The sequence below is a fragment of the Galleria mellonella genome, unplaced genomic scaffold (genome assembly GCF_026898425.1).
Source record: "Galleria mellonella isolate WM207_F2 unplaced genomic scaffold, CSIRO_AGI_GalMel_v1 utg63, whole genome shotgun sequence".
Taxonomy (NCBI): domain Eukaryota; kingdom Metazoa; phylum Arthropoda; class Insecta; order Lepidoptera; family Pyralidae; genus Galleria; species Galleria mellonella.
In genome coordinates this window covers 6,776,040-6,797,667 of record NW_026442130.1, presented here as the reverse complement: position 1 = coordinate 6,797,667, position 21,628 = coordinate 6,776,040, and the positions used below count along the sequence as shown (strand labels likewise).

General features: G+C 31.4%; 1 protein-coding gene across 1 annotated transcript in view; it reads right to left on the bottom strand.

Annotated features, from left to right (window-relative positions):
- Positions 1–15,730: 15,730 nt before the first annotated feature.
- LOC113521699 (G-protein coupled receptor dmsr-1) overlaps positions 15,731–21,628 on the bottom strand; it is a 47,653-nt gene continuing 41,755 nt past the window's right edge. Inside the window, exon 7 of the mRNA XM_026907329.3 lies at positions 15,731–20,536. Coding sequence (XP_026763130.1) covers positions 20,313–20,536 — 224 coding nt within the window. The 3' untranslated portion in view covers positions 15,731–20,312. The remainder of the gene's footprint in view (positions 20,537–21,628) is intronic.

Below are 21,628 nucleotides of genomic sequence, written 5' to 3'. Positions count from 1 at the left end.
GAGACTTATACAGTTAATTCTTGGGTTCTCTCTTTATTCAATAAATTTAATTTATCGTCGTCCCTGGAAAATGTTAGCGTACCCTTTCCGTTCTTTTATTTTATTTTTCATAGATAGATTCAATTATTCTTTAAAACTGATACATACTGGGTATCATGTGGGTTTTAATCTATTTGCAATATTTTATTCACTTGACTTATAGATTGACTAGATGTCCCCGGGTATTATTATATATTTATGATACATACTTGTATTTGTGTACCAAATTTAATTCAAATTTGTTTTGTCGTATAAACGCAATTGTGTAACCAACATATATTTTTTTTATATACAACTTAGAATGACAATCAAGCTGACGGCCCACCTGATGGAAAGTGGTAACCGTCGCCTATAGACATGAGCAGTACTATGGACATAACAGAGTATACTGTTTCGCCTATGATACCCCCCATGCGTTGCCATTCCTGAGGACTCAGGTGTTATTCCTCTGTACCCAGTAAATTCACGCTATATCCCACTTTTCCAACCGAAACACAGCCATGCAAACACAACTGCTTCACGGTTGAAACACGAATGGGACAGAGGTATCCAAGCAATCGACTTTTATACAAAGTCTCCCTCCTTTCTAGAGTACGACAAATAGAACAAACAATACGAGAATGTGCAATTTGAATTTACAATTTCATTACGAAATCTAATTCCAACTTGCAGCCAGCGATTCGGAAGGAATTAATTGTAACTAAGTACGCATTCAACTCGGCTACCAGAGAGACGCGAGTATGAATACTATCGGACCAAACTGTCAAAAGGTTACGTTTTTAAATCATAAGTAATATTTAAAATTCTCAGATGCAGTGTTATACATTTTAAAATACTTCTTAACATCTGAAAACCCGAGGAAAATAAAAAAATACTCCACATATCCATCTTTTTCATGAATACCTAATATTTAAAAGTCTATTTTTAATATCAGATACGAGTATACAGATACATATAAAGCTCTTAGTACTGTTTGAGTTTGGATTCACATATTTTAATTAGCATAGAAAATTAAAATTATTTTTCAAACAAAGGCATATTGTATTCCTACGTCAGATCATATTGCTTATGGCCAGTTTTAAACATATTCAGTAAATATACACACATAATAATTTTTCGGTAATCCTACACTCCGAAGTTTCATCGTGCGGTTTTTTGGGCAAAATTCTATAATATATGTAAATGGTATGAAGCCACATGCACTCATGGAAAAATACCGCACAAAAATAATTCCGAATATATGACGAAAATTCGGTGTGGGGGCTTATCGTTAAACTGACCCTTGTTAATTTTAATATGTTCTTGGAATAGAAAGGTAGTAAGTATTATCATTGAATTACATTTTACGTGGAAGGATAAGTAACGACATATCTTACCCTTGATTAAATTATTATATTTTTTTAATAAAAGTCATTTTCACACGAAAAAGGAACGTTTTATCTTTCTTATATATACATGTATATGTAAGATAGACATATTATAAATACTGGTAATTACGAAAGATCGTAGTGAAAGTGATAGTACGAGTATACTATAGAAATATCAACATTATATAATTTATTAATTAATTTTATTATTATTTGTCGACAATTCTAAATGGCTGCATAAATTCATTTTCAAGTTTCGTTATTATAAAGGCAATGTCGAGGTGTTGCAGAACATGGTGATTATTAAGGTACTTTGTAATATATTTTGTGGTTTATTGGGCCTGCAGATACTATCTTTAATCTATGGTTTGTAATACTTTAGTAAGTTACATAGACGCCGTATAACGTATTCACGTTCTCATAGATTAAGGATAGGACCCACGTACTAAAAAGTATTATATAATAATATTATCACAGACACTATCACGTTTTTTATGATGTAATAAATATTATATTTTACACGTTTTTAATATATTTTTAAATTCTTAGTAACCATACTTCGCGATAAAACCAACCAAGTAATAAAATCGTATGACTTATTTTTAGATAGATTGTTATTGGGTGATAAAATATGTTATTACGAGAACTCAACAAACGAAAATTATGATTATCTGGCTTTACGACTTTAATATTTGAAGTTTCATCCGCACCGATAAAATTATACAGAAAATGATTTAGCAATAAATAGTGTCTATTTGAATATACCTACCTGTAAAAATGAATTGTGTGTAATAAAATTAGTTTTTAGAATGTTGAAAAGTATTAAACTTAGGAAATCAAATTATAAAAAAAAGTCAATCGCTGAATATTTTCAGGGGCAGATTAAAATAGCATCTTCTGTCCTCATAAACTTATTTATTTGTGTATGTATGTGTACGTTTTTTGTATATGTACACATAATATTTTATATAAATGTATATACTGATATATATTTAAAATGTAAGTATATAAGTTAATTTGTATTTAGGTAAGCATTTTTATTATTTCTTAATAGAAACAACCATACTGTTTTTTCTTCTTATTGTACGCACACTGCTCGCTGGTAATTAATGTTCCTTTCCAATCAAGGTTTGCTGGAAGAGAACTCTATCAGAGTTAGGCTCAACAGTTGTATCTCTTCATTTAAATTAAATTATAACAATGTAATATTTTTTAAAATAAATTAAGTAAATAAATAAATACAAAAAAAAACTCAAAAAATTTATTTCTAGAAGTTCCTACATCCCTGTATCTCTGTGAAGCTTAGATATGAAGATATAATCGGGAAAGCCTAAAACATTTGTGTATCTACACTAACTCATGACTACGGTCACTATCTAATAGGGTTTCCATTTTGTTGAATAACTCGGGTAAAGGCTTAGATAATGTCTACAAAATCTGGATAGGATTACGGAATTTCCACCATTTTCCGCTATACGTATTAAAAAAGATACTTTTACATTACTAAATGTAATTCGAAGTTTTGCTTGTGTAAATTATGATAATATTGTACTAACCTAGAATTATTAGAAAATAACCTAGAATTAATGACGGCCCATGTGTACCAATTTTCATTAGGTATAATATCTCAAATCGGCAAGTTTATAGTAATGATATGATAGGACCTAAAAAGTTTATTAAAAACTATTCACCAGAAATTCGAATCTATTAAACGTCACTTATAGATGAGGTGTGCAGGTATGTACGAGTATGTGTGTGTGTCAGGCTCGGTAACGCGCACGTGATATTCCTGGTGTAGCAGGCGTTCAAAGGCTACAGTAACTGTTTACCATCAATATGCTTGTTTGGCACCTTTGTGATACAACAAAAGACGATTTAAAAACACAAACACAATAAAAACACTACATTTTCACGGACAAAATTTACCTATCTATCGACCGAGTACTTTACAACAGGTGTGTCACACTTCAAGAACATTCAAATCGATTAAAATAAATAGTCTGGCCATAAATACTATTACATAAAACTTTTCTTTTTTTTACTTTTTCTTTATTTTGAATTTGGAACAGGTTTATTATTTTAAAAATTTAACATATTTTTTCGTGTTCATTATCAAATTACAATATAGAATGGGATGTTAAAGAAAATAGGATTGCAGTGATCGTTTTGCATAAAGTGGATATGGAGCCGTCGGTCATATTCCAGACACTACAAAAGTTTGGTATCAACCGTATGTTCGTATATCGTACTATCAACAGATACAACAACACTTCCTCTGTTGAACACCAGAAAAGACCGGGATGGCCGCATGCTCTTAGAACTACAAAGGCTGTTAATACTGTTTAAGTCAGAATTCGTTGAAACCCCATTAGGATGCAAAAAATCTTATCGCGAGAAATGAAGATTCCCGCTAGGACTCTGTCGCGTATTATAAAACAAGATCTGAAGCTCGATGCTTATCGTCGATATACAGGACATGCCCTAAATCAGTCTTTACAATTAAAATACCTTCTGTCGCGATACGCAGGTAAAAGGCACAGAAATTTCCTCTTTACAATAAGCAAAATGATAAAGTATACACTCCCAGTTCTAAAGAAGCTACTCAAGTAGTCGAAAAAGTACAACGTGGTCATCATCCTGCGTCAGTAATGGTTTGATGGGATGTATCTTATGAAGGAATCACAAAACTACATTTTTGTGAAAAAGGAGTCAAAATTTCTGCCAAAGTGTATCAAGATACAGTCTTGGATCATGTTGCGAAACCTCTCAGCAATACATTTTTTAAAAATAACTGTGGACTTAGAGGACATGGCCTGCTCTAAAGGACACGGCGACATTGAGTCTTTTAAAAAATCTTTGGAGCAAGCAGCGGCGAAATTTCCTTTGGAAACAGTGCGTAAAAACATATATGGTATTCGTGGCCACACAAATTAAAGGCCTGATATAAAAGCTAAAGGATTTCAAACAGATATTTTTTTGCTGCAACTTTAAAAAAATTTTAGTAATTTTACTTCATAAAAAAATGCATTTTCATTTGCAACACAACTTATTGCTGGAATAGGACGAAGCAGGTAGTATTTTAGCCTAATTTTGGCATAGTGATGTTAGAATCACTGACATTATTTGGTTTTGTCTTGGTTCATCCTTTATTCATTTGTAACTATAACGAATTATACTTTTCTTTTTTAAGCAATTTATTTCGTTATTTTCCAATTACAGTTATATTCATAACTGTACAGTACTGATACCTAAAAGGTATCAGTACTGTACAGTTCTCGGTCACTATTGGACTGAATATTCTGTTTTTATACTCTTATAACTATGTTCGAGTGCACGAATGCTTTTTCTGTTAAATCAAATGCGCGCTCGTGGACTCGCTCACAGTTTTACAACTTTATTTATTTATTCTATTTATTTTATTACAATTTTCTAATAATAACTAAGTATTACTTTTCGTGAACAGTATTTATATATTTTTATGTATTTGTGAAGCCGTTTATGTCCATGTATGTATATGTATTTGTATATGTATAATATGTATATATATATTGTTGTAATAACAATATAATATTAAAACATAGAATAGATGTAAATCGTTTAATGTTAATGTAATCGTCATAAGTTATTAATGACAGATCGCTTAGATGATAAAAAGACTATGATAGTAGGAGGTGTTATACCACATTACTCCCCCCCAATGGAAATACAGTTTTTAGAAACCGTAACGTGCTGGTATTTTCCGCTGGCGTAGTGAGCGACGTGGTAACTGTGGCCGCGGATCAGTAGGGGTAATTTCATTGTTTCTCGATGCTGAGGTGGCAACAAGATTCTTACATGTTTTTAATAATGGCCGTCCAATTGTTTCCCAAAGTCTTTTACTAATGACGGAGCGTACAGGTCCAGGATCATATAACATTTCAACTAACTTATTGTTGAGTTCTGTTGATATCATAATTTTGCTAACCGAATTTGGGAACTTAATTGTACAGGTATGTATGCTCTGAATTTTCATTCTCACTATCATTGAGATTTGATTGTTTTTTGAAAGAAATATGCCTTGTATTATATTTATTGATTTTAAGACGGCCACTACTTATGCAAACGTTTGAGAAGTGGTTCAATTTGTTGCAAGCATTGCATCTCTTCCCTTTTGCAGGACATTCGTTTATGTTTTGGTGAAAATTTCCCCCACAGAATATACATTTTTTTGAAAAATTTGGCGTTTCTTTTACAGATCTCTTGCTGGTTCGAGTATTGATTTTGTTTACGGCTTGTAATTCGGCAGTTGTTTCAATGGCAGTGGTGTTTGTTATACGTTGGCTCTGGATTTCTGCTTGTTCTAGTTTGTTCAATGTAGCTATAACATCAGCGAGTTTGGAATCGTTTGTTGGGTGTTCTTTTATAAGTTCTTGTTGCCATACAATATTATTAATACCAATTACTAATTGATCTCTAATACGTTCTTCTAGTGTGTTACCAAATTCACAGTACCCGGCGAGTGAACGAAGTTGTAATATGAATTGTGAAATCGTTTCGTTTTCATTTCTATATCTTGTTGCAAAAGATACTCGTTCGGAAAGGACATACCGTTTTTTGCCGTAATATTCATGAAGTACTTTTACAAGTTCATCGTAGGTTTTTGACGTTACTGCAGATGGGCGAAAATAATCCACAAGTATCTTGAATGCTGTTGAACCAACTCGGGAGAGAAGTAATTGTTTCCTCTTGTTATTGCAATCTGGGGATCTTCCGTCCAGGCCATGGAGTTGCAGTTCTATTTCAAATCTTTGTATATAGTATTCCCAATCTTCTGTGTTATTGTCGAATGTATTAAAATTAAAACGTTCTAACGACATACCTCGTCGCCAGATTAATGTTGTAATAACAATATAATATTAAAACATAGAATAGATGTAAATCGTTTAATGTTAATGTAATCGTCATAAGTTATTAATGACAGATCGCTTAGATGATAAAAAGACTATGATAGTAGGAGGTGTTATACCACATATATGTATATGTGTGTGTAGGTGTATGTATATAAATATAATAATGAGTAGGGATAATATTTATATTATTATATGTATCACATCTCCCATATTCAGAACTAACAAAATTTTTCATCGTGCCTCCCACCAAACTGTTTATAATTACTCCTCTCCATCCAAAGGTTGCCTGGAAGAGATCGCTCTTAGCGATAAGGTCGCCCATTGTTTTCTCATTGTGATTATTTCTTGTAATTATTTATATTTATAATAAGTTTACTATTGTAATCTTTTAGAGGAAACAATAAAGAGTATCTATCTATCTATCTATCTATCTATTATAAATTAACTTGCTTATAATCATATTGAACCTTAACCTTGTGCAATAGTTAATTTAATAATGTGTTTTAGTAAAAATACAGAACAGTCATTTAAATACCTTATTTTTCTTTTACATAAGTGAATACAATTACTTACAATTGTTCAGTGTATTGTAAAACATTGATATTGATTAATTTGCTAGTGTGATACATTCAACTACTAAATATTTCTGTTTGTAGCAAAAGGAAATACAATCACTTATTTAATTCATTTAAAAAGAAATAATAGTCGAATGAGAATCTTTATTTCTGTTTGCAGCAAAAGGAAATAGAATCATTTAATTTATATTTATCGCGAATTAACTTTATGATTTAATAGAAAATCATTTGCGTTTATGAAAATATTTTATGAAGGTAATACCAAGTTAATGTTTCCTCATTCACAGCTACAGATAATATATTTTTAATTCAGTTTCGCCACGATTGAGGTCACGTTTTTTTTGTTGATCAGAATAGTGAAAAATAAAATGTACGCTGAGGTTCTTAACTCTGTCGAGAGCACCGTATTTAAAAGCCTAGATAGATGACGAGACAAACATAAATGGAAATTTAATCCGCGGACAAAATGTGTCTCGTCTACGCAAGTCATTAATTGGATTATTTTTCTCTCAAGTACAGATACTATGCGCATTTTGCTCGTACGAGCAATTTAATACGAGGAATTGAATTACAACTTTTCATATAGGTATGACAGATTTAAATGAAATTAGACGAGAGTAAAGAGTATAATATAATTTCAGATACAGAATAAAAGCTGTTTTATAATTCGCTTATTAATGTAAAAATGCAAAAAATCGGTCAATTATTTAAAAAAAAAGTATGCTATGGTTTCTTAAATATACCTATATAAAACAAAATAGATTATATCACTTACCGCATTTCATTAAGCATATTCGAATTCAAAGTAATAACAGATTAGAATATTTTCTATATAATTATTGTCAAAAACAAACTAATTTTTGGTGTCAGCCTAATTCGAACTGAAATGTTATAGTGACTTGTAAATTGAGGAACTAAACCACTGGACTACGAATCTCTGTTTTTAGGATTCCGTAGATCAAAAACGCAAAAACAAAACCCTTATAATTAGATTAATATGCAAAATATTAACTTTCCTAACAATTATGGGTCGTATGGTATATTCAGTACATACATATGAGTACATTATAATAGAATAGTTTTTTGCCAGAAGTAGGAAGTAGTATCTGAAGTAGGAAAACCACTTTTAGAAGGCGTATTAAAATAATTACATCAAATTCTAATTTAGATCTTCAGAAACATAACAATAAAAATCGTGTTCCAAATTGCTGCAGTAATATTTACCTGATGCCGGAACAAACATCTAATCAATGTTCCATTTTTTTTTTCAAATATCTTCTATGTACTGGTATCGTTTATTGTACTGGTAAGATTTGTAGTTATATAATTATTCTACAAAACTAAATTTAAACTTTAAAGATCTCTTAAATACATTAAAGACTTTAAAAATATTATTAATAGCGCAATTTTTATTAATTTTGTCGTAGGTACAAAGTTAAAACAAGCTATAAGTTCCTGAAAGTCAAATTAGGTTCGTGTATACGGAAGAACCCCAGGGCTTTACTGTAATTTCCCTTTTGTCGGAAATTATTCGACTGCAAACGGTTTTATGGTTGTCAGCTGTTATAAATAAGTACGAGACAACTGATTCAAGCTTTCATGCGCCTCTAAAATAGAAGTATTTCTTAATTAAACTAAATTTCTTTATGTACGTTAAAAGTAGATATTGCTCTGTAAAAAACATAACTACTTCCATCGTGATAAAATACAGGACCAACATAGAAATAAACTCTACAGATTTAAAAAAAAACACAACCTATTTAGGATCGGGGAAAATGTCGTCGGAACTTGCATACAATAAAATACAAACGAATTAAGAATCATTGTAATAGAATAGAAATATTAATTATTTTTGTCTGTGGTTTTAAAAAAAAATCCCTCCAAAACAGATGTCATTTGTTGTTTAGTCTCCGACTGTGACATTGACGACCTGTTTTGGTTGCTATGTTAATTATTGTATTTTTATAATAATAAACTAGTATAAAAGGAATAAATTGATCTTATCACTAACACTGCTCCTTAAATAATAAACAATTATCATAATCTAAGAAGATTTTTAAAGTTAAAACTTAATTAAATGTAATTGTTATAAAATATAGTGCCAATACCTAGACGTACATACTATAGATTCGCTCATGAGTGATAATTAAATGTACTAATGAGTGTAATTAACTGTACTAATGTAATGTAAATGTACTTTAATCACCACCATATGGTACTGAAGATACTGTAATATATTCCCATAAAAAAATTTAAGAGCGTTGGAGTTTGCTTGTGAATATATAAAAATTGCGATAAAAGCCCGGTATGTAATATTAATAAAAGCTTACCTAATATCAAATAAAAAGAGACATATTGCCTCCCTCTCTTCCTCTCTTATTGTATTAAGAGCATGATCTTAATATTAAGAAATTTGTAAAGACTACTTCTGGATTTAATTAATCTAAGCAGCTCTATACTTAGAATTTGTTAGTAACGAATCATCTAAAGTATTAACAAGCTAATTTAAGACAAGATTATTTTATACTTTGTCTGAGATTTAATATTATGGAGAGGTAATTAAAGGCAAATATAGCTTGTAGTTAGTCTTTTGTCCATTGTACTCGTAATTAAAAAAGTTCTCACTATTATAAGCTAAAAGTAGAATTCATTTAACCAAATTATATACTCATTCTAACCAGACAGTCATGTTTGTTGTCTAACATATTAAATAGTTATTACAATATTAATACAAATAAAGTTTTTATCCATAAATATAATTATCAAATTTGGGATTATTTAAAAAGTAACTAAATAATTAAACTCACGACTACAATCCTTGACATGGTAGACAGAAACATTTGTAGACGTAATATACTAATATTTAATTTAAAATTTAAATAAAAATAATATCAACTCCACTTCTGCTATGTCCTAAAATATCTACTTATTTAGATACTAAATACGAGTATATGTTTATATATTGTGAATAATGAAGAGACTTTGTATAAGGGTACAGAAGCATAACATCTTAGTCTTCTGGCATGACAACGCATCGTGAGCGATATATATTCATATCTTTAGGCGACAGCTTCTATCAGGTGGCCCGTCAGCTTGTACATAAATTTAAGCTGTACAAAATTTATGCTAACTTGACAACCCTATATTGATATTGCTAAAGGATATGAAGTGCAAATTAAGCCTATTCTAATCTCTGTACGTGTACTGTACATTGAACGTATATTCTATCGGAATCATATATAGATGTTCTGTGTGGTCACAGCATGAAATTGGCCACCCCTTCCTTTCCAATGGATATCGTAAAAGGCGAATAAAAGAAGATAATGTTTGAGGGGTAGGCCGCAGCATCCCTCTTAAAATATCACTACAGCCTAACTGTGATTGCTAACCTGCCTGCCAAGCATGGCAACTACTGGCAAAACTTATGAGGAAAGGTTACGTTCAGCAGTGGGTTATTAACAGCTGATATGGTAATGATGATAACATACAAATGTACGTAGAAGATACTATTTGTCAATATTATATATAAATATTACTATTTGTTCCTTCAAAAAGACAGTAAAATTAGGTACTTAGTGAAAACACGAGTTGGTATCAGTAACTTTTTGTTTTTACATTACTTATACCTATATAAATGTTAACCATCATATCTTTTCAGATAATTATCATTATATTCATTTATTGAACACTACTTACACACTATATAAATCTAATTAATCACTTATAATTTTTTAATTATTCTAAAAATATTACAATTTTAATATCCATAGTTATATGTTCGTCTTTATTTAATTACGTTTCTTTATTTATTTAGAATAACTCAGAAAGACGTAATATCTACAAATACATAGTCGTTATCTGCAGTAAGGCTGAAGATATCCTAAAAGGAGATCTCTTTTTACGTATGTTCTGCCATATCTTCGCCAATTCAGAACTGATTTTGATAATTCTTTTTGCAACCAATTGGACGTTCTCCCATATAGATCGTATATCAATTTATGATACAGTTAAAGTATAGCTGTTGTTTGTACAACAAAATCTAAAATTGTGTTTGAAGTATCTAGATGTGCTACAAATATAAAAGGTATGTTTAAAATAATTAGAAAATAATTTAATTAGCGTAATCAAAATCATACAATTACTCTCACGGAAAAACTTATAGAACCACTATACCACTTTTATAAGTCGAACAAGCGTAGATCCTGTTTCTAGTTGTGTAGAAGAGTTATAATACTCTGTCGTTATCACTTCGAAATGTGGCTTGAATTATTGACGTGCGGTAATTAATCATATCATCGTACACATATCATTTGGTTAACATCAATTTTAAATTAATTTTGCTTCATTAGTGTTATGTGAACAATGACGATATATTTATATCACTTGATATAGGAATATGCGTCAACAGTAATTTTGAAATCAATTTAAGGATAAACCGAAACAATTATATAAATATCCTTTGAAAAAAGTTATTATACATAAAAACGCAGTATAACGTATTTAATTGCACATTTCACCAATTAATCGTGAATCCAGTGGGAAACTTTGTACAAAAGTCTATCCCATTTGTGTTTCCGGCGCCAGCAGCTTGCATTGTTGCGTTTTAGCTTAAATATGAAATTACATGATATGGAGGTATATCAACTTAATCACTAGGTATATGTAGTAACTTATCTTTGTATAATATAGTAGATCATATATATTTTAAGGTCACAATCTTGACCACATCGTGGTCATAGGAGGATTGCGACTCATGTCGAGACGTCGGCAATAAAAATCAGGTATATAGGTACTATTTATCTGTAATCGTCTCGCATTAAACCCTAATTGCAAATGTAAAGTATATGAAAACAACACGAAAATTTAAAATGAACTATATGTAAATATATTTGTTTTTTATTCAATATGAATATGTATGTGTATCAATTAATACTACGAGTAGTACCGTATTGGAATATTTTGTCACTTGACTAAGTTTGATTGAGAATTAGCTGCTTTTAGCATTAAATTCGCTTTATACAAATTTTATAAATAAACACATGTTAGGTATAGATATTTAAATAAAATCTTCAGGTACATTATTTTGTAGTTAATTATATTATTTTGTCATTAATATTATGAATATTAAATATACAAAAAGAAAGAACTTAATAAACAATTTACCAATTTATTATTCATTTGTCTACAAATAAAATAAGTCGTATTACAGGCAAAACAAATTCTTTTGTTTTGTATCTTCACTGTAATTGTATTGGAAATTGGAAAAAAAAACAACAGAAACGCGTTGTGTTAGCTCTTTAACTAAGTAAGAAAGTTTATTGGAGAAAGTAGTGAAATACATTGAATAATAATGACCAGTTTACGAATAATACAAATTATATTGTTTTATAACTATTACATGTGTGCTGTTCATAAAATTTTTTTACGCAACTTAAAATGGCAAACAAGTTGACGGTCCACCTGATGGAAAGTGGTAACCGTCGCCTATAGACATGAGACATAACAGAGTATACTGTTTCACCCACGATACCCCACTTGCGTTGCCATTCCTCAGGACTCAGGTGTTATTCCTCTATACCTTGTAAATTCACTGCCATATCTCACCCTTCAAATCAAAATGCAACCATGCAAACCCAACTGCTTCACGGTAGAAACACGAATGGGACGAAGGTGTCCAAGCAAACGACTTTTGTACAAAGTCTCCCTCTGTTGAAACTAATTCATAGAGAAAATTAATTAATATATATATTTATACAACCGTGTCTTTGTTTCTATAATTAGTAATTAGAGAATAATGGTATTGATTGTACAGATACTCATGTATTTATGTAATATTTTAATAAAAATAGATTTCAGACTTTAATGGTCTAGAGATGGGCAAAAGCGTCCCTCTTAAAATATCATCAAAGCCTAACTGCGGGTGCGAAACTACCTGCCAAGCATGGCAACTGCTGATAAAACTCCTCTTATGGGAAGGTCTATGTTCAGCAGTGGATATGTTCACTCGAATGAACTAATGGCTAAAGTCTAGCTGATTAATAAAATATAAATTATATGTTTTTTAACAAATATAGACATTAACTTAGACACCTTAATTTTTTTTTCTAACAGTAAATAAAAAAAATATCTTAATGTAGTGGACATTTTCTTTTACCCTTGCACCCTCCGTCGGCATCCATGAATATTTATATATCTAATACAAAAACAAACTTCAGTCGTTTAAATGTTATCAACATTAAATAAAATAACAAAACAGCTTAGAAAAAAATTAAAGTCCGTTGACCGTTATTCATTAAACTCATAATCCAATTTGAACAATTTTGAGTGGGTGCTTTGTTCATTTCTGAAAAGGAACTTAATTGCTTGTTGGAATCTTATGTGTACAATTTTAAAATTATCTTTAAATTGTTTATAAATTAATTTTTTGCCTGCTACTTTGTACATATGGATTTCAGAATTAAAAAAAAAAGAATGATATAGCCCACATGTAGATGATGTATCACGATTAAAACATAAACTGTTTTTTTATATAGATCTTCAGGAACACAACTGTGAAAACCACATCTAATTAGGTGCAGTAGTTTTTATGTGATCTCAGAACAACCATACAGACAAGCAGGTAAACAAAATTTCTAAAAAATTATATGTATTGATTTCTATTGGTCTTATATTTTTTTTAATCTCTCATATATCTCGTCTAGTACAAATAAATTTTTTGTAATCGTTGATGGTATACAAACTTTACGATTACCATATATATGACGATGTAACATAATTATTTCAGCCATTAACTGTCCACTGCTGAACATAAGCCTTCCCCATAAGGGAAGTTATGCCAGTAGTTGCGACGCTTAGCAGGCGGGTTGGTAACCGCAATTAGGCTTTAACAGATGTTTTAAGAGAGACGCTGTTGCCCATCCCTCAACTATAAGCTCCCTTAGTCGCCTCTTACGACACCTATGGGAATGGAAGCGGTGGTCCATTCTATGCCGGGACCTAGATGGCATAACATAATATATGTATATATATTGTCATCATCATTTTTTTTTTGATGGGTGAAAATGGTATGGTAACCCCGCCTGCGCCAACGGGATACGCTGGCGGAGCACCAGTGAAGGGTGATAGATGAGAATGAAAACAGGCCAGTTAGCCCATCATGATGAATTCATCAGGAATTAACCATGATAGTTTCCAGGGGGAACCGCGAGGAGGTCGACCTGGTTGGGTATATTGCTAGCAATGGGATTCTCAGTCTCCATTATTAACAATCCCTTTCCCCCCGTCATCATCATATTAACCAATAACTATCCTCTGCTAAACGTAGGCGTTCCCCATAAGAGGGTTTTCGTCAGTATGTAGTTTCGACGCTTAGCAGGCTGGTTGACAATCGTAGTTATATTTTTGATAATGTTGTAAGAGGGATGCTGCTGCCTATCCCTCGACTATTAAGTTCTCTTAGCCCCCTCTTACGACACTCACGAGAATGGAAAGGGTAGCCCGTTTTATGCCGGGCCCACACAACAGTTAAAAATTTATTTTCTGTAATCATAGATTCACAATCGTTATGGTATATAACATATGGTCGGCATCGCGCGCGTAATACCTCTGGTATTGCAGGTGTTCATAGGCTACGGTAACCACTTACCATCAGGTGGGCCATATGCTTGTTTGCCACCTCAGTGGTATATATATATATATATATATATATATATATATATATATATATATATATATATATATACATTCAGTTATATATATATATATATATATATATATATATATATATATATATATATATATATATACTGAATGGCAGGATGTAATGAAATTACTGTGTAATGTTCTTTCCGATATCTGATAAGACTTTATCTGGAAATCTTCTTCAAGATGAGTATAATGTTTACATTACAAAATCTCGCCTAGCAAAACATAGCATTTATAGTTCATTGACCGGGATAAAATACAGCCTACATCTTTCTCCATCACATATAGTACATTTATATCGAATTTCATAGTAATTGGTTAGGTTGTTAAAGTGCTTAGTAGTAACAAATTAACAAACTCACTTTCACATTTAGTAAGAATAAGGATGTATAAAAATACTTATATTCATATTTTCGTCTAAGTATAAAAGTTACGTAGGTGGAGCACGTGCAATGGTATGTAAATACTTCTGTAACGTCACCCTTTTAGGGTTTCGTAGAACCCTATTGTTATGCTAGCCATGTCTATCTGTCACGAGCCACGGACATCCAACTTCTACGCGAAATGAGAAAAGGACTTGATATTAATACATAATTTATACTTAAACCTTCAGCTGACTGCTGTAGACAGTGACATGTTTAAAAAAGGTTTACGAGATAACGTTAAATCTTAGTAGTATACTTAATCTGTAGTTTGTTTTAAGCTATAGTTACACCATAATTAATACATGATATTGATAATTTATATAATTTATATAATATCATAATTTATATGATTTACTAAAGGGTGATTTTATACAAGAGTCGTTTGCTTGGTTACCTCTGTCCCATTCATATTTCAACCGGAAAACAGTTGTGTTTGCATGGTTGTGTTTCGGTTTTGAGGATGGCTATATGACAGTGAAATCTACATGGTACGGAGGCATAACACCTTAGTCCTCAAGAATAACAACGCATGAGGGGTATCACAAACGAAACAGTATACTCTCTTATGTCCATGATACTGCTTAGATCTATAGGCAGTTATTACTTTCCATCAGGTGGCCCGTCAGCTTGTTTGCCATTCTAAGTTGTATAAAAAAATCCATGATAGCGAAATTACGTAGGTACAACTAGGTATAGTTTATAAAAATAAAAGACAATATTAATTGCTTGTAACATCATTTATTTATTATATATAAACAATAAATAATTATTATAATTACATATTTCACACTTAATACTTTTTATATTCAAACATATATTTCATTATAGGTATTTACTTGCACTTTACAAAACTATTAAATATTTAAGTATGTACTTATAATATATTACACGATAAGTATTATTATATATTTACAACATATAAAAATACTACCTACCATAAATTATAACAACCCATTAATGGCCCATATTAGGCATGGGTCTCACCCCATAATGAGAGTCATAAATTAAGATTTTGTTCCATGAAAAACAGTTACTTCGTCAATATCGTGACGACTTATTATTTATATTGGAAACATCAAAATGGCGAAGATGCTAAATGCACATAAAAATACAGTCGCATTAAGAAATTTCCACTGTTCTCTTTTTTTTTTTTAATTGTGTAATGTTTTATTCCTATACCATAGATATGTTTGTAATAATACTATGCACTATGTACTTAACCGTTTCAAATATGACGGTAAAAAAAGTTGTTTCTATTGATTAAACTGTAAATAATAATATCTTCTGTAACTAATCCCAGTCATACTGTAATATTAGAAAGGGAATACATTAAATAACACAATGTATTTATATAAGTTGTATAGATATACAACTAATTACTTATCAATATTATACAATTTACTGGCTTTTACCTACAATAGGTCGTCACTTCTAGATGGCATATCAAGACAAAATGTACATCAAAATTATAAGTGAAACTTTCAAGCACACAACTACGAAAGCTGCATATCATTTAGTGCAGTAGATTCAACATGATACCGGGAAAAATATTGATTTGTTTCATTGCTCTTATTGAAACCTCATCATATACTTACAATTTTATTACATTAGTAAAATAAGATATTTAAGCAGTTTCTAATATACCTATATTTGCATATCTCACATAATATGCCATTGATCAAAGGTGCATTTTAATCCTTTTAAAATATAAATATTGAGATTATTAAATCATCACGTTCGAAGTTTCTGTTTTTTCAACAGAAAAATTGTTTACATTGAAATTCATAAGTATTTACTACTTTACTCAATAATAATGAAGCATTACAATACCAAGGGCTATATTTACATAACAATTGCCACAAAAAATTGTACAATATTGTCCATACAGAACAACTTTATGCAAATATATATCGTCCGTGTCGACCTTCCTTCAGCGACTGCAATTTATGGCCGGGAAAAATGTCAGAACGATCCGGGAGGAAAGTAATAACTGCTATATATTGTTGGAGCTCCATAGAGATTGATAATTTCGGCCGATAACTCAGTATGGTGACAGACAGTTTACGCTTCGCTCGCTGAATTTATATTTATTTATTTAGACAGTTGACAAAGCCAATCAATCAGACAATCTAATCTATTATTATTATCTATTTCAGCAAGTCGAAGACAAAATCGAAGAAAAGGAAAAATTGTGAAGAAAAAAGAAGGAACATAATGAAGTATTTAATTTTATGCATGAGAAAATGTTTTCCAGCAAAACAATCTCGAATTAATAAAATGTGCAAATGTTTGTTACTTACATTTAAATGTCTAAATTCATATTAATAATATTTAGTACACATATGGACCCTATCTTTGATTAATATAGTTTTTATTATTATTACTTCAGCCATTAACTGTCCACTGTTGAACATAGCCCCCCCCATAAGGGGGATTTTGCTAGTAGTTGCCGGGCGGATTGTCAGCCGCAGTAAGATTTTGGTGATGTTTTAAAAGGGACGCTGCTGTACTGTACTGTGATGGGCGGCAGTGTCCTTCTTAAAACATCTTCAAAGCCTAACTGCGGTCGTCAATCCGTCTGTCAAGCATGGCAACTATTGGCAAAACCCCCCAAGGGGGAGGCTTATGTTCAGCAGTGATAGTTAAAGATACGGTGATCATAACTTGAAGACCAAGCGATTGTTATAATTGTATGGCAGTTATTGTTATTGAAACTTGGTACTCCTTCTTCTTAATCTCTAATTATTCATTCAACAAGTTGTCGCAAACCTTAAACTTTGACCATTAATTGACTTTACAACTTGATAATCAACTTGCCATGTTTCCGTCCGTTTGTTTCCCAAGAGTTTAACAGATGTTTAGCTATCCGTTTCTAAACCGAAATTTAGATTTTATTATATTATAAAGTATCTATATATTAATTTAAGATATAATGTGTAAGATATAGTAAATTGCATTCAAATCTGTGCAGGTAATTTAAAATGACTGAGTAATAAATAACCAACACACACATTTACATTTTTAATAGGGGTAAAACAGAGAGTAAGTAAGAAACATAAATATCTAAGAATGTAAATTTTAATCTAGTTGTTTACATCTAAAGTTTACTGCAGATAACTTCAAGCACCTACCTACAGCTATTAAAATTATTTAGATTTGCTAAATTTAAAGCTATTTTAAAAAATGGTTTTATATATATTATGAGTAAACTACATATATTGAGTACAAAAATAATTGAAAGTATTCTTTCATAAATTATTTTTAAATATTTTTAGTCTTACTCTAGGTAAATTGAAATCCACAGTACTGCATTACTGCAATGGTGAATTGGTTATTTTCAGTAAGCCTCATAAAAGCTAAACCGGTTAAAAATAATTGTAAAAGTTTTTTGAATTCATATCAATTTTACAACTTTCTTAAAAACGACATGATTCCAAAATGCTAACAATCACCAATAATATCAGTGGGTACTTTATACCTCCCATTATTTTTTTAGAGAATAATTAAGTAATTTTCTGAGTAATAAAATAATCAGAATTTAATTTTTTCAAGACATTCTTGTCAAGAAATGGTAAAACTTAAAATACATAAGGAATATAATGCATATTATATCCCATTTTATTTAATATGAAATTTTATAAATTCTTTATTTTTAAGTCTATACTAAATACAATTTTAATACATATAATTATAATTAACATTCCTCTAAAGCTTAAAATCTCTTTGAACAATAAGATAATATGTACATTCTCTAAAAAAAATACAAAATGTTGATTAGATATCTCTAGATATACATCTTACGTAAACATTACTTAGGTATATATTTTTTATATAAATAAGTATGTAATACAACAACGATAACAACGTTAATTATATATTCACCTATTTAGAGTTGGTACATTATTTCGTTCTTCTTTATATTTGAATATTATAATGGTACATTATAATATGAATGGTGAACAATCAACAAATACATACGACCCCCTTATATCTATTTATTAAGTACTAAGCCTAAGCCGGTGGGTCTAGAAGCATGAAATTATACACAAATGCTACTTATATGAATAGATAGTCGTAGAATGAATTATGAAATTAGAATTCTGAAGATTATGGAGAACTATGAATTCTAAAATGGAAGGATGGAGATTACTCCTTCAAGCGGTTAAAGGGCAACATTATGTTTTGTACTATTAAATCATACTTATAAATAATCTATTTTATCAAAAAATAAATTATGTTGGAATTCTCTATCATGTCGATGAACTTATTTTTTTTTTATTTGTCTACTATCTATCGTTGATGTAAAATATGGGAGAAAGGAGACAGGTTTTTAGGAAGAAAAAGAGAACTCTATTCTCGTAAAAATAAATGTTTGTAAAGACGTTTGAACTTTTGTTTACTCTACGTATACACTAGGCAAAGAAAGGTCAACAAATGGGTTTCTTTGGGATTCGTTGGTTCAGATGGACGGTTTAGTAATAATCAACGAAGCTTTGTTAACATTCGGCCGCAAACCGTAGCCCGTGGTTAACATTAAATAAATCTGACTTTTCAGCCCATTGAGCTATGTTACATATACAATAAAATCAACGAATGGTTGACAAAATAACAAACACTTAAGAACAAATTTTCGAATGCTGGCAAAGATGCGCCAAGTGCGAAAATCGTTCATTGGCTTTAGTTAGCCCAGTGTATCAGCAACACCACTCGATCTTCGAATTTAAGTAATATTTAGCATTTAAATAACAAATGGGCCATATAATGGATTGACATATAGAACACTTTATTCTAACCTACACGGACAAAGATGCGATTACAGATAATTATTATGCAAGTAAACCTCATGCTTCAAACATATCCGCACTTTCAAACATTTAATCTTAGTCCTAATACGTTATCGTTGGGGGGGGAGGGATTATTAGTAATACGGAATACCAGTCCCATTGTTAGGAATATACCTTGTCAGGTCGGCCTCCACGTGATCCTCCCTGGAAAATATTGTGCTGAATTCCAGGTGTATTTATCACGATAGGCTAACTGACCTGCCTTTTCATTCTCACCTGCCATCCCTCATTGGTAACCGCCAGAGTATACCATTCGCGCAGGTGGGATTGTCTGATCTTTTAATGCATTGAGAGCATTTTGAAGTCAGTTATTCAACTTCGTTTACTTTAACATTATATAAAGTTGCATTTATCTCGATTTCATTAGCAGCTACTTACTTAAGCATATAGCGCAGTGAAGCTTCAGCTAAATAATAATAAATAACAATCAATATTATAACATGTTCCTATTATGATATCGTTTCTTCAGTCAAACGTATGTGGTCTGTAATTCAGTGTGGGAACTAGCGCGCGGCGCCGGTGCACACCTGTTGCGTATCAGCTGCCCGAACGTGGTCCGAAATTGTCTGGACATAGAGCAGTAGAGCACGAAGTTGATGGCACCATTCAGCAGTGCCAGTGCATCCATCAGCTCGCCGAATAAGTTGTAGCAACGTTTGAAGAAGCAACGGCCCAGCATCCCGCTGAGAAGACCTATAAATAGAAAGATATTTAAAACTTTATGCATTTGTTATCTAAACGTGATTTATTTATTTTTTTAGAAACCGGAACATGCTCTCCAACTAATATGAAATTGTGTAAAGATTTTTTAAAGTTTCGATGTTTCGACGTATGCTACTCAATCACGCAAATGGCTGTACGGATTTGTAATGAATTTTGTTATACAAATAAACCAAGCGTAACACGTGAACAGTGGATATGTTACATAAGCAGTGAGATATATCTAACATATCCAGCTTTTATACACTGTGGTGACCGCTATCACTAGCCGCCACTAAGCGAACCGTTTATAATGATGTAACGTAACAATTCGAAATCCAATGATATTTTTTATTATATTTTATTTTTTATACAACTTAGAATGGCAAACAAGCAGATGGCCCACCTGATGGAAAGTGCTAACCGTCGCTTATAGACATGAGCAGTACCATGGATATAACAGAGTATACTGTTTCACCCATGATATCCCCCATGCGTGGCCATTCCTGAGGACTTAGATATTATTTTTCTGTACCCTGTAAATTCACTGTCATATCCCACCCTTCAAACTAAAACACAGCCATGCAAACACACAAAACCTGCTTCACGGTAGAAACACGAATGGGACAGAGGTGCCCAAGCAAACGACGTTTATACAAAGTCTTCCTCTGGTAAGATAATTTGTAATATGAAACTAAATTATTAATTATTATTAACTAAAGTATTAAGTCCGCCTTTTGTACCAGACATTTTTTTTGTAATGTGGTCAATAAAGCATAAATAAATAAATAAATAAATTGAAAAAGTCACGACATATATAATGAATTATGAACTGATGCCATGTAGTCCCAGCCACCCCTTCCTTTCCCGTGGGTATTGTAAGAGACGACTAAGGTAGGGCGAGGGATGGGCAGTAGCGATCCTCTTAAAACACCAGAGGGAGACTTTGTACAAAAGTCGATTGCTTGGGTACCACTGTCCTATTCGTGTTTCAACCATGAAACAGTTGTGTTTGTATGGCTGTGTTTCGGTTTGAAGGGTGAAATATGGCGTGACTTTACTGGGTACAGAGGAATAACACCTGAG